At 45.3% G+C, this 13,940-nt stretch overlaps 1 protein-coding gene across 6 annotated transcripts in view; it reads left to right on the top strand.

Annotated features, from left to right (window-relative positions):
- CTDSPL (CTD small phosphatase like) overlaps positions 1–13,940 on the top strand; it is a 121,419-nt gene that overhangs the window by 74,673 nt on the left and 32,806 nt on the right. For all 6 annotated transcript variants that reach the window (XR_014822741.1, XR_014822742.1, XM_003358363.5 and 3 more), the window contains one exon: positions 11,772–11,926. Coding sequence is in view for 4 of the 6 variants with exons in the window: in XM_003358363.5 (XP_003358411.1) it covers positions 11,772–11,926 (155 nt within the window). In the remaining 2 variants the exon portion in view is untranslated. The remainder of the gene's footprint in view (positions 1–11,771; positions 11,927–13,940) is intronic.

Here is a 13,940-nt window from a genome sequence, read left to right on the forward strand (position 1 = left end):
CGCCCTCCAGTCAGGCTGCTCTGGCCTTGACCCCCAGCGCCCTCACTGCGCAGTATGCTCTTGAGTCTTGGTTTTCTTCCAGTGAAGGCCAGAGGTGATTTATGTCAAGGGCCTCCTACAGCAAGGCTCTCAGCTAACATGGGCTATTACGAACCCACTGTGAACCTGGTGGGGGTGGGGGGGACAACCTCCCACCATCTCAGGAGGATGAGAATAGAATTTCTCCCGCCCAGTTTTTAGCCCTCAGCCCTTACGGGTTCTTCCCCTTTACCTCACTGGCTGAAAGAACCACTGCCAGTTACAGCTTGCAGCAGAGAAAGAGCTGCCCAAGGTGTATTTCTTTCAGAGTGTTGGGTGCAATTCCCTGGGCAAATCTATGACTCAGAAATAGACTAGGGACTGACTGAACATCTCTAGAAGGTAACTAAGTCCTTCTTCTAGGAGAAAAGGAAGTTTGGATTCTCACAACCACATCTGCTTTTGAACTCTGTGAGGTCTGTGCCCTGGCCTCTCTCCGCCCCCCCAAACTCCCTCCCCCCCTTTTTAATCAAACAGAGCAAAGTTGTGTTTGTTGACAACTCTTTCGGGGTGGGAAAGGAATGTAATGTATGCATAGACTGCCCAGAATTTCCTGTTAGACACCCATTCCAGACCACGGCCCTGGGATGCATGCCAGAGATTGCAGCGCAGTTCTGCAAGAGAAGAAATGGTGTATTCACTTAAATGAGGAACTGCTCGCCTCCCGTTTAAAAAAAAAAAAAAAAAAAAAAAAAGGCGTTTAGCATTTTATGTAGTAATGTAGGTTGTGAATTCGCTACATGGTCTCTTCAGGCTTGTAATATGCCATGACATCCCCACATGTGAAGAAATAGCCTTACTTTGAGAAACTGCTGTTTTGCAGGCACAACAGTGTCGGTGTCCACATATTTTTGTTTTGTTTCATTTTGGTTTTTTTTTTTTTGGCTGTGCCCATGGCATGCAGAAGGGCCTGGGCCAGGGATCGAACCCGAGCCACAGCAGTGACAACACTAGATGTTTAACTGCTAGGCCACCAGGGAACTCCAGTGTCCACATATTTTAATATTCTGCTGTAAACATGTGGACTGCACAAATCTGCTACACAGTATCTTTCTCAGTTCTGCTCTTGTGACAGAAAAGAAGCTGGTTCTGAGGTTTTAATGCTTTGACACATTAGCAGGAGACTTTGTATGTGAAATCAGTTTTCCTCTAGATATTGTCTTATTCTGGATTTGGTGGTCAGGAACTTATACCAACACATAGGCTGGCTTGGCAGTGTGAAAATGAAAGGTCACCTTTGTCCTCTGTAGCTGCTGAAATGCAGTTTCTTCACTTAGGGAGAAACTTGAATGACGGGGTGGATTCATAGTCAGTAGCAAACATTTCCACCTATGTTTCAGCTGCTTTTGTCTTGACCCTGAACTACTCCTTTGATGGTATAGTGTGTGGGGCACTGGGAGTTCAAGGACAGATCACAGATAAAGACAGGTGGGTGGGGTGCTTGCAGAGGAGAGTGTGCAAAGCTCTGAACTGGGGTAGACCCAGAGATTGTCGTGATTGTCGTGCTGCAGTCAGGGGTTCAGGGAAGTTCATAAGCCTCTCCACATCTGGAATCTAAACCATGTCCCAATCAAGAATTACTGTAAAAGGTCAGCAGTTATGTGGCCTGGGCAGCTGTCACACTAATTAGGGAACACTGGCTTTTGGGGTCAACATTTCACTTTCTGGGTATAGAAGGGAACCAGTCAGCTCTCCAGGCAGTAGGAGAGAATGATTAGAAAGGCCTCCCTCGGAGTTCCCGTCATGGCTCAGTGGTTAACGAATCCGACTAGGAACCTTGAGGTTGCAGGTTCGGTCCCTGCCCTTGCTCAGTGGGTTAAGGATCTGGCATTGCCGTGAGCTGTGGTGTAGGTCACAGACGCAGCTCGTATCCCAAGTTGCTGTGGCTGTGGTGTAGGCTGGCAGCTACAGCTGCTATTTGACTCCGAGCCTGGGAACTTCCAGATGTTGCAGCTGTGGCCCTAAAAAAAAAAAAGGAAAAAGAAAAAAGAAATGCCTCCCTCTCAGACCATCATACCACCCAGTGGTGGGTTCAGAGATACCTTCCATCTGTTGACATAAACAAGTCCTCTCCTCCCACTGAGGGACCAAACCCCAACATCAGCCTTGGTGGACTTTCCCCTGGACAGTCCATGTTTTTAATTACAGCACTTTATTTCTAACCATGTTTCAATAAGATTTCCTCGAAAAAGCCCAAATCCTGGGGTTTATTTTAAGCTTCTCATGTGGAGCTGCTTCTTATTTGTTTGTTTACTTTCTAACATTATTATTATTAGACAAAGAAACCTTCACTAGCTAGGAGGTAGAGTTTTAAAGAGCTCCTTCAAGTCCTAAGTTTAGAATTCACATAACCAAAACCAAAATGGGTCTGCCTACGTGTTTTCTCATAAAGCCAAGCTGTTTTTGTGAGGATGGTTATCTGAATACAAGCTAGCTTCTGTTCCCAGTGAGACACTGCACTGGACCTAAACCAGTCATAAGCTTTTATTGCTATGCCTTAAGCTGCTGGTAGATTTTCTCTCTTACACAAACATACCTGTTATTGCTGCCTCCACACAACAATCCTGTGGGGGTAGATGTTATGGTTCCCACATTGCTGATGTGGCTTGGGTAGATGAATTCACTGGCTAACAAATGTCAGGACTGAGACTTGAACCCAGATGTATTCTCAAGCCCACCCCTCTTTTTTTAAGAGCCACACCTGTGGCATATGGAAGTTCCCAGGCTAGGGGTTGAATTGGAGCTGCAGCAAGATGTACACTGCAGCTTGTGGCAACACCGGATCTTTAACCCACGAGGAAGGCCAGGGCTTGAATCTACATCTGATGCCGGTTCCCTCCCCACTGAGCCACAACGGGAACTCCTCCATTTTCTTTTCGTGTAACTTGCATTGAAAGTCGCTTTTTGGAAGTTCCCTTGTGGCTCAGCAGGTTGAGGATCCAGCATCATCACTGCTTGTGGCATGAGTTCAACCCCTGGCCCAGGAACATCCACAAGCTGTAGGTGCAGCCAAAAATAAATAAATAAATAAAGCCAGTTTTTATTTATTTATTTATTTATTTTGTCTTTTTCCATTTCTTGGGCCACTCCCTCAGCATATGGAAGTTCCCAGGCTAGGGGTCCAATCGGAGCTGTAGCTGCCGGCCTACGTCAGAGCCACAGCAACGTGGGATCCCAGCCGCATCTGTGACCTACTCCACAGCTCACAGTAATGCCAGATCCTTAACCCTCTGAGCGAGGCCAGGGATTGAACCTGAAACTTCATGGTTCCTAGTCGGATTCGTTAACCACTGCGCCACGACGGGAACTCCAGCAAGTTTTTAAATAAGAAATTCCATTGTAGGCCCTTTACACAAGCATCCACGTCTGTGATTTACAAATATCCTGGAAATCTTCGATGCAGATTGAGAGCATGCATTAGTCATAATTTAAAATTTAAACTCAGTTTCAGCCGTAGAAGTCAAACCACGGCATTTGTACTGCAGATCTGCCCGGTGCTCTCCCGGTGCCCATAGGATGAAATCCACACTCATCACCAAGGTTTACAAGGTCCCTGCTGTCATCACCCCCATCTCATACTCCTCACCACTTTGATTTCTCAACTCTGTCATGTTCCCTCTCACTTCAGGCCTTTTACACGTTGCTGTTTCCCTCCTTTCTGCCCTCCAATGATTTTATAAAATTGTCAGCCCTGCTTAGAAGACAATTCTCCTACAAAGTCACTCCCCCCACCCCCCCGACAAGTCTGGACTGTGTGCCCTTCTCTGGGCCCCAGCAGTGCCCTGTGCTGCCCCATCACAGCAGGATGCATACTGTATCAGGATCGTCATTCAAGGGTCTCTCCTGCTGGGTATGCGTGTCTTTTGTGAATCATCAGTGTTTCTACGCTGCTGAGCCTAGGAGCCCACGTTTTCGGGGATAATCCTTTCCAATGCAAATAACATAACCTCAATACATGCTGGCTTAAAAGGAAAAGGGGATTTATTTTCTTATATAGATGAAAATTCCAGGAAGGTCCAGTTTATTGAAACCAAGTCCCCAGAGCCCTGCCCTTCTCCTTGTCTCAGCTACTTTTTCCTCAGTTTCAGCTCATGTGTTCAGGAAAGTGCTTCTCACTTGGTGGCCATGATGGCCCCTGGTGGCTCCAGGCTTACGTCCTGCCAGCTTAGCAAACCAGCAAAAAGAGAACAGTTCTAACAATAGTGTAGCTGAATCCGGGGACAGGCTTTCCTTGGCCCAGATGGGTCGTGCACCAACCCCTGAGCCAGTCGTGTGCCTCTGATTGGACAGGTTTTGGGAATGGACTGGAAGTTGGTGGAACTTTGATGGGAAAGAAGGGTCATGGATTCTGGGGGCAGACAGGGCAGATGTCTCCTGTGCTCCCAACTTTGATGGGAAAGAAGGGTCATGGATTCTGGGGGCAGACAGGGCAGATGTCTCCTGTGCTCCCTGTCGGCAGCTGGTGCTTTGAAGATACTGGTTCTAACCTGGGCCAGCCCTCTGCCCAGAGAGGCCAGGAAGGTATTTGAGAGGCTTCCTGTCTCTCCTTAGGATTAAAGACTCAAGGAAGGCAACCATCTATGCATCCGGTGTCACCCACCCCATCCATAGGCTCTCTCTCAGCCCCTCTTTTTCTCTGCCAGAGGATGGGAGGTCCCCGGCCCTTGGAGGAGAAAGAGGGGGATGTGTAGGAGTGGGAAGCAGGGTCCTTATCTGCTGGGCTTCAATAACACCAAGTCCAGGGGCCTCAAGAGAAGCATTAGTTCCCAAGAGGAATCCAGAAAACAGCCATGTGCCTGTTTGTCCTCAAGTGTCACACACGCCATGGGCATGGCAGAGGCCCACACCCCACATCTCCAATTCTTGACAGCCTTCCCCAGGGATTTCTGCCCCACCCAGGACTGCTCAGAGCGATGGAGAAACTTAAGTCTTAGGGTCACCCCATCTGACCCTGCCAGGGTTCTCCCCTTCCTTCCCTGTGGATTTCCAATTCTGTGGGCCAACAGTCTGTGTGAGATGAAGGGCGGCCACTGGGACCAGCCGTGAGTGTGTCTTCATTAGCAGGACTAAGGAAGAGAAGAGGATAGTCCTTCTGACAGGCCTGCACTCCCAGAGCCTGGGGGAAATGGTGGCGTATAACAGCCCAATAGGAGAGCCTGCAGGAGACTTGATGGGTCTGTTGGCCTCCTTGCATGGTCCTCATGGGTCCTCCACACACGGAACGTGCTCCTTTTTGATGCACAGCTTGGGGCGAGGAGCCCCTGGGTCAGATGCAGATGGGGCAGGTCCAGAGCTCAGCAGACGGGAGTTGAGGAAGTGGGTGGGAGAGAGTAGGTGCTTCCTCCCCTTGACTTGAAAGCATTTTCTTTTTCTCAGGGAAAGCAGGTCAACAGCCCCCAATAGCATTTATCTGGACACTTACCCCTCTCCCTTTTCTTTCCTCATCTCTACCTCTCTATAGTTTTTAGAGCAATTGAGTAGAGTCACTTCTGAAATTTTTCTAGTTTTCCTTTCTAAATGACAATTTAAGTAACCAGGATCTGTTATAGTAAGTTATGCCTCCTAGTTGTCAGATGCCAGGGAACAGACTGTATCCACAGAATCCAGCCTATGAGCCATGCTTTACCTAGAGAACCCCAGTTCCTTTATAGAGCAAACGCTTTTAAGAGACTAATAATGGTAGTAATAAGAGTTAACGTTTATGAAAAGCTTGTTCTGTGCCAGGCAGTGTTCTCAGTATTTTTTAAGAACTCATTAAATTGTCACAACAAGCCTATTGTCCCCATTATTCAGACAAGGAGAAATCATGTCACTTAAGAAATCACGTCACTTAAGTCCCAACCATTTGCTGGTTGAGCCTACACCTAGGAAGGTGACTTCAGGGGCCACACTCAGATCCATCAAACATTCTCCTCACCTCTTGGGCTTCATTGAGGTAGATCATGTCATTATATGGGACACAAAATTGGCAGCAAGGAAACAAGTTCCACCGCTGTTGTTCTCCAGGCCCCAAGATGATGAGGGCCCCAGCTGGGATCAGACCAGGACAGGGGCTTGTGAGGACAGACTTAGGGGCTGCTAAGGATACCCACGCCAACAACTTAATGAGAGGGAGGAGGATCGATGCTTAGACTAGGAGATTGGGGCCCTGAGTTAAGAGGGGACATGCTGGCTGAGCGGCTCCTAGGAGGCATCCAGGGGCCATGTCAGTCCAGCAGGCAGGCGGATGAATTGGTAGTTGGAAGAGAGGAATGGGAGTTCCATGGCTGATCCCTTCCACTGGCTGGAGTGGGCTTCCTCCAAAAGGTAGATTTTGAACCAACCCCTAAAGAACAGGGATATTCTGAGAAGTGAGGAGAGGAGCAGAGGAAGAAGGGGAAGTAGGATGTCAGTATGATGAGGAGTCTACCATGAGAAAACCGGAAGTGAGGGGGCAGGTGCAGGTGTGATAGGAGGGGGGAATGATCAAGGGAAAGCAACAGAAACCTTTGGAATGATTTTCAATGACGTCTTCCTCCTTAATCTGATTAAAAATGAAAATTTTTTATGAAAAATAGATTTACAATGCTGTGTTAGTTTTAGGTGTACAGCAAAGTGATTCAGATATATACATATGAAATAATATGAAATATAAATAATATAAAAGATTCTTTTTCAGATTATTTTCCATTATGGGTTATTACAAGATAGTGAATGTAGTTCCCAGTGTGCTATACAATAGGTCCTTGTTTATTTTATGTATAATAGTATGTATCTGCTAATCCCAAACTCCTAATTTATCCCTCCCCCCTTTCCCCTTTCGTAACCATAAGTTTGTTTTCTATGTCTGTGAGTCTGTTTCTGTTTTGTAAATAAGTCCATTTTAGATTCCACATATGAGATATCATATGGTATTTGCCTTTCTCTTTCTAACTTCGCTTAGTGTGATAATCTCTAGTTGCATCCGTGTTGCTGCAAATGGCATTATTTCATTCTTTTTTATGGCTGAGTAGTATTCCATTGTATCTATGCACCACATCATCTGTTGATGGACTTCTTTTTATCTTTTAATTTTTTGGCCATTCCTGCAGCTACAAAAGTTCCCAGGCTAGGGATCAAACCCACACCACAGCAGTGACTCAAGCCACTGTGTTGACAACGCTGTATCCTTAACCCACTGCACCACAAAAGAACCCCCTCACTGGACATTTAGGTTGCTTCCATGTCTTGGTTATTTTAAATAGTGCTGCTGTGAACATTAGGGTGCATGTATCTTTTCGAACTATGGTTTTTTTCAGGTATATGCCCAGCAGTGGGATTGCTGGGATATGGCAATTCTGTTTTTAGTTTTTTGGGGAACCTCCATACTGTTTTCCATAGTGGCTGCACCAGTTTACATTCCCACCAACAGTGTAAGAGGGTTTCCTTTTCTCCACAACCTCTCCAGTATTTATTATTTGTAGGCTTTTTAATGATGGCCATTCTGACTGGTGTGGGGTGATTCTTCATTGTGATTTTGATCTGGATTTCTCTAATAATTAGCCATATCAAGCATTTTTTATGTGTCTGTTGGTCATCTCTAAGTCTTCTTTGGAGAAATATCTGTTTAGGCCTTTTGCCCACTTTTGATTGGGTTTTTGTTGTTGTTATTGAATTGTATGACCTGTTGGTATATTTTGGAAAGTAAACTCTTATCAGTTGCATCATTTGCAACTGTTTTCTCCTAGTCCATAGATTGTCTTTTCGTATCGCATTGTTTATGATTTCCTTTGCTCTGCAAAAGCTTATAAGTTTGATTAGATCCTATTTGTTTATTTTTGCTTTTATTTCTGTTGTATTGAGAGACCAACCTAAAAAAATGCTGACGTAAGTTTTATGTCAGAGAATGTTTTGTGTATGTTCTCTTGTAGGAATTTATGGTGTCATGTCTTATATTTAAGTCTTTAAGCTAAAAAATGGAAACCTGGAGTTCCCATCGTGGCGTAGTGGTTAACGAATCCGACTAGGAACCATGAGGTTGCGGGTTCGACCCCTGGCCTTGCTCAGTGGGTTAAGGATCCGGCGTTGTCGTGAGCTGTGGTGTAGGTTGCAGACACGGCTCAGATCCCGAGTTGCTGTGGCTCTGGCGTAAACCGGCGGCTACAGTTCCAATTGGACCCTTAGCCTGGGAACCTCCATATGCCGCAGGAGCGGCCCAAGAAATGGCAAAAAGACCAAAAAAAAAAAGGAAATCTTTGAGAAATGTTTTCGACTGGTGTTCAAAGTGGTTAATTCCCTCCTTTACTCTTTTAACATATGCTCCAAACCAGTGTAACCAGAAGATATGTGCATTAAACTGTCTTTAATATCCAATTCTGATAAAGACCTTCTTGCTGGCTACCTGGGCCACCAAGAGACCTCTCATGTTATCTGAGAAGGGACCTTCAAAGGAGCAAGTGAGGGCAGGTGGTGAGAGGCCAAGTCTTGATTAAGAACAGAGAGGGAGCAGGACGGCATTTACCTCCTGCAAGACTTATGACACTGCTGTTGCCTGTTTTTTGCTTCACAGACATAGAGTAGAAAACAAAGGAGTAAGCCTAGGGTTTAGGTGTAGGAGTAGGATATGGTTTCTCCTCAGCTTAACAAAGTTGCTGAAAGAAAGCTTAACAAGGCTGTGTTCTTACCCCATTGTTAGAGTAAAATGTAATTACCATAAAGCATTTAGAAAATACAGAAGGAAGAGCTGTAAATACCCAGTGTCTGACAAGTACTTTTAACATTGTGACATATTTTTGCCCATCTTTTCTCTATTATAATCTTTCCATTTGTTTTGCACAATTATGAGCAAGTCAGAGATACAATTATTTATCTAGCATTTTTGATCTATGATAAACATTTGGCCATTAAAATATAGATTTCGACTCCATACATCAACTGAAACCGTTTTACTAGAAGATGGTAAGTGAATCAAAGGCCTTTTGTATTCTAACTGGCAGAGAGGCAGCAGCTGGGGTGGGAGGCAGCAGGGTCCAGAGACCCAGACAGCCCCACCTTGACCTTGCAGGAACAGCGAGTGCCATGGGTGGGGTGAGGCTCAGGCTGGCCCTGTGGACATCCACCCATCTCCCTGGCTAGCCTGAGCACCAGCCCAGTCCAAGGGTAATTAGGAAACTAGAAAGCCCCAACTGCCTTGAGATTCCTACAGGCCCTAGTACTAACCTAATTTAGCAGGAAGATGCCTGGACATGAGACCACCTGGGCTCCTTCACCTCTTCCTACAGAGAGGGCAGAACTGAGTGAGCTGCCTTTTCCCAGTCGGGGGTGACAGCATCCCAAGCAACTGGAACAAATAGTGAGCCCCCAGCCCTATTAGTGGCTGCTACACTCCAAGTGATCTTATGGTGTCAATCATAAATACTTCCAGGGTCAGGAATATTTTTTTAAGCATATAAGTTAACTCGTTGGAGTTCCCATCGTGGCTCAGCAGAAACGAATCTGACTAGTATTTATGAGGACACAGGTTCGATCCCTGACTTCGCTCAGTGGGTTAAAGATCTGGTGTTGCCGTGAGGTATAGGTCACAGATGTGCCTCGGATCTGGTGTGGCTGTGGCTATGGCGTAGGCCGGTGGCTTTAGCTCCAATTAGACCCCTAGCCTGGAAATCTTCATATGCAATGGGTGTGGCCCTAAAAAGGCCAAAAAAAAAAAAAAATTAACTTATTTGTTAGTTAGTTAATTATGGGAAAGATTTACATGATCTGGGAGAGTACATTTTGCAGGCCTTTTTATTGCCCAGCCTGGGGGTTGACTGCTCAGTGTCTCCGAGACATGAACAAACAACTTGTTTACTTGCAGAGAAATGTGCTCTCAGGCAAGGAAGACACAGTTTTTTCTTCCTCTGACTAAACTGTTTGAGTGAGGGATAAAAACTGAAACACCCAAAGTAACACCAAGCGGGTTAACCATTTGTTTATATTAAATATGAGTTTATTGGCTGCACTTTTCTCCCCACTTGGCATGTTTCCCCCTTAATCTGACCTGAGTTGTTTTAGACTTGTCTTCTGCGTGGTGCATGGGGAAAGCACGCACTCTGGACACGGGCCCACTTGGGTTCAGATCCTGGCACACACAATTACTAGCTGTATTTTCTTGGCAGTAAAATGGAAGCAGTAACACCTATCTCCTTGGGTAGCTCTGAGGATTCTGTGAAATGAGGACTGTAAAGTTCTAGAACCCAGAGGGAAGGCCTCAGGATACAGGGATCATCATGGCTTGCACCCCTGCTGCGTGGGAGGCCTCTGTGTCTGGTGGTCCCCGTGGCCTGGTCTGGCCTGGTGTGTGGGGCCTGAAGTGAGGAGATAGTTGCCCTGTGCCATGCACCTGCAGATTCACAAAGGGAAAAAAAAAAAAAGCCAGCTTTTCCAGGGATTCGTGGGTCTAAAGCTCATCTTTAGTGAATGGGGAACTTTAATTCACTTGAATTCTGTTAACTAGACCATTTGCTTAAACCCAGGGGAGAGACCATCCATGCCTGTGGAATGCTGGCAAAACAACCTTTTAGGACTTTTTCAGAACTTCTATCTGAAGGCATTTGGTTTTGCTGCAGGCAGAGGAGTACCCCAAGATTCTCCGCAAAGGTTTTGTGATCTTTTGAGAGAGTGGGTGCTATACAGATCACACAAGTGTATAGAAAGGAACTGTGCCAGAAACGCTTTGTGGGAGAGAGAGACTCTAACAGTTATCATGTGGACTTAACAATTTCCTACAGTGATGATTCCCATGCATCCCAGGCATGGTACCTCTCCTCAGTGCTGCTGACCCACCCAGACGTGGTATGTGGTGGGACAGCCCTGGCTGCATTCCCAGGCAAAATGCTCCTGCACCTTCAAGTTGTTAGTCCCCTCCCCCGAGGTGTGTTTCTCATCTGTACTAATTTTTGCGCTTTATTTCTGACTTGTGGTGGCTTGTTTGAGCCCTGGGTAACAGCAAGGATCTGTCCCTCCCTCCAGAGCCTTAGTCCAGGACAGGCCAGGGATTGAATGTGGCACTGTGTGGCCCGGGTCCTATGAAGATGGGCTTTACCCTGGCTGGCCCTGACCTTCTCTTCCACCTCTCCTGCTGTGTCTGTTTCAAGGGTAATGGAAGCCTTCAGACCTGAGCTCTGTGGGTCGAGGCTCCATCAATTTCTTGACAAATGGCAGAGTTTAAGAAGAGGGCTGCTTTGTGCCCTCACACATCTTATTTAATACACCATGAAGTTAGTCATTTCCATGGTGAGCAGGGAGTGTCCAAGAACCCAGTTTCAAAGTGATTCTTTCTTGGTACCCTTAACAGAAAAACACTTCTCAGAGAGTTTTAGAGATCTGTGCCTGCAAGGATCTATATTTTGAAGTAGTGCTTCGTGCAGGGTTGGGAGACCTTATCCGCTGGGTTCAGGAATGTAGATGGCGCGTGACCCTGGGGTTGGGTCAGTTAATGAGCAAGCAGCCACCACTGGGCCAAGGCCAGAAGAATTCTGTCCAGCCAGCAGGACTAAACTCCATTGACCATCTGGTTCTCTAGGATTCCCGTAATAATCTTTCAGAGCAACTTCCCAGTGGCCCCTGTCTTCTTGTCCTGAGTAGGTCTCCTGGAATCAGGACTCCAGGGCAACTGCTCATTAAGGTTTTCCCATTGCATTACAGCTCCAAGTGCATGATGCAGCTGGCCACACTGTGCTTTTTTGTCTTTCCAGCATCCCAGTGCAACGTCAGCCTGAAGAAGCAGAGGAGCCGAAGCATCCTCAGTTCTTTCTTCTGCTGCTTCCGGGATTATAATGTGGAGGCCCCACCAGGCAGCAGCCCCAGTGTGCTTCCGCCACTGGTGGAGGAGAATGGTGGGCTTCAGAAGGTCAGTGTTGATGTAGAACTGCTGTAGCCACGTGTCTGTCCCATCCTTGACCAACATCCTTAATGAGAATCTGTGACAGTATGTGTGCAGCCATTTACTTGGAGATTTGAAATTACAAAAAAAGTCATCTTTTTTGTTAAAGGCTATGTCAGTTATCCCATTTAGCCACTAAAGAACATATTTGGTGCAAGTTATAAGTGTCATTTCACATTTTTATAACATTCTTTCATGGGAAGTTGAATGAATGAAACAGAATGTTAAGGAGCCAGGGGCCGACCAAGAAATGGAAAGACTGTGGAGTTCCCTAGTGGCCTGGCAGGTTAAGGATCTGGCATTGTCTTTGCTGTGGCTCTGGTCACTGCTGTGATGCAGGTTTGATCCTGACCCAGGAACTTCTGCATGCTATGGGTGCAGCAAAGAAAGAAAGAAAGAGAGAGAGGGAGAGGGAGAGGGAGAGAGAAAGAAAGAAAGGAAGGAAGGAAGGAAGAAAGAAAGAAAGGAAGAAAGAAAGAAAAAAAGAAAGAAAGAAAGAAAAAGAAATGGAAAGAGTAGAGGAGAAATAGAGACTTGGAAAAGAGCTAGTAATAAATATAAATGGAGGAGTTCCCATCGTGACTCAGTGGAAACGAATCTGACCAGCATCCATAAGGATGCAGGTTCGATCCCTGGCCTCTCTCAGTGCGTTAAGGATCTATTATTGTTGTGAGCTCTGTTGTAGGTCGCAGAGGTGGCTCGGATCGCTGTGGCGTAGGCCAGCAGCTACAGCTCCGATTTGACCCCTAGCCTGGGAACCTCCATGTGCCACAGGTGCAGCCCTAAAAATACAAATAAATAAATAAATAAATATACATATATATATATATATGTATATATATATATAGATGTGACTACCTTCTTTAATAATGAATGTATTTGTTATATATTCTTTTTTATATGTATCAAATAAGGAATTTTAAGTCAGATCATCACAATAGGTTTAAAAAAAAGATTCTACCCACATACTATCTAACAGACATATTCAAAACAAAATGACTTAGAACAAAGTAAAAGAGAATGAGCAAAAAGCCATCACACAGGTATAACCAAAAAGAAAGCAGGAAGTACAATGGTAATATCAGTCAGATTAGAATTTTGGGTAAAAATTATTGAAAGAGAAAAAGGAGATTATTCATGGTGAGGATAGTCAAGATCGAGGCCACAAAAGTCATAAAACTTTACATCCCAGATTACATGAGCAGAGGGCATGAACAGACATCTCACAAAATAAATACAGTTGGTCAGTAAACATGAGAAAAAATGTTCAGTGTGGTTAGTAATCAAAGAAATACTAAAACAATGAGATCTCCTGTTCCATCTATCAAACTATTAGAAGATTTAAAGGTAATATTTGTTTTTTGGGGGGGTTTTGGGTTTTTTTTTTTTTTTTTGTCTTTTTGCCTTTTCTTGAGCCACTCCTGTGGCACATGGAGGTTCCCAGGCTAGGGGTCTAATCGGAGCCGTAGCCGCCGGCCTATGCCAGAGCCACAGCAACACGGGATCCGAGCCGCGTCTGCAACCCACACTACAGCTCACAGCAACGCCAGATCCTTAACCCACTGAGCAAGGCCAGGGATCGAACCTGCAACCTCATGGTTCCTAGTCAGATTCATTAACCACTGAACCACAACGGGAACTCCTTAAAGGTAATATTTGGGTTCAGCATCAGGATAGTGAGAGAGAAGTAGAGGATTACTTATTGATAGGAATGTTAAATGGTTACCTTTCTTGAAGAAAATTTGGCAGTATGATCTCAAAAATCTTAAAAATATACCTATTTGTCCATACAAGCAGTTTTCCACCTTAGTGATGTAATTATGAATGTACAAAGATTTAGCTATAAGATACTATCCAGCATAAATTATAATATTGCAGAATTGTAAGCAACTTGATGATAAAATAATAACAGGCCAATGCACCAATCATATGATTACATAGTATACAGCTATTAAAAATGACATCTCGGGAGTTCCCGTCG

Source organism: Sus scrofa, chromosome 13 (genome assembly GCF_054392235.1).
Source record: "Sus scrofa isolate SSC_HxYL_T2T_F1_AM1 chromosome 13, Sscrofa_HxYL_maternal_Yorkshire_Landrace_v2.0, whole genome shotgun sequence".
NCBI lineage: Eukaryota > Metazoa > Chordata > Mammalia > Artiodactyla > Suidae > Sus > Sus scrofa.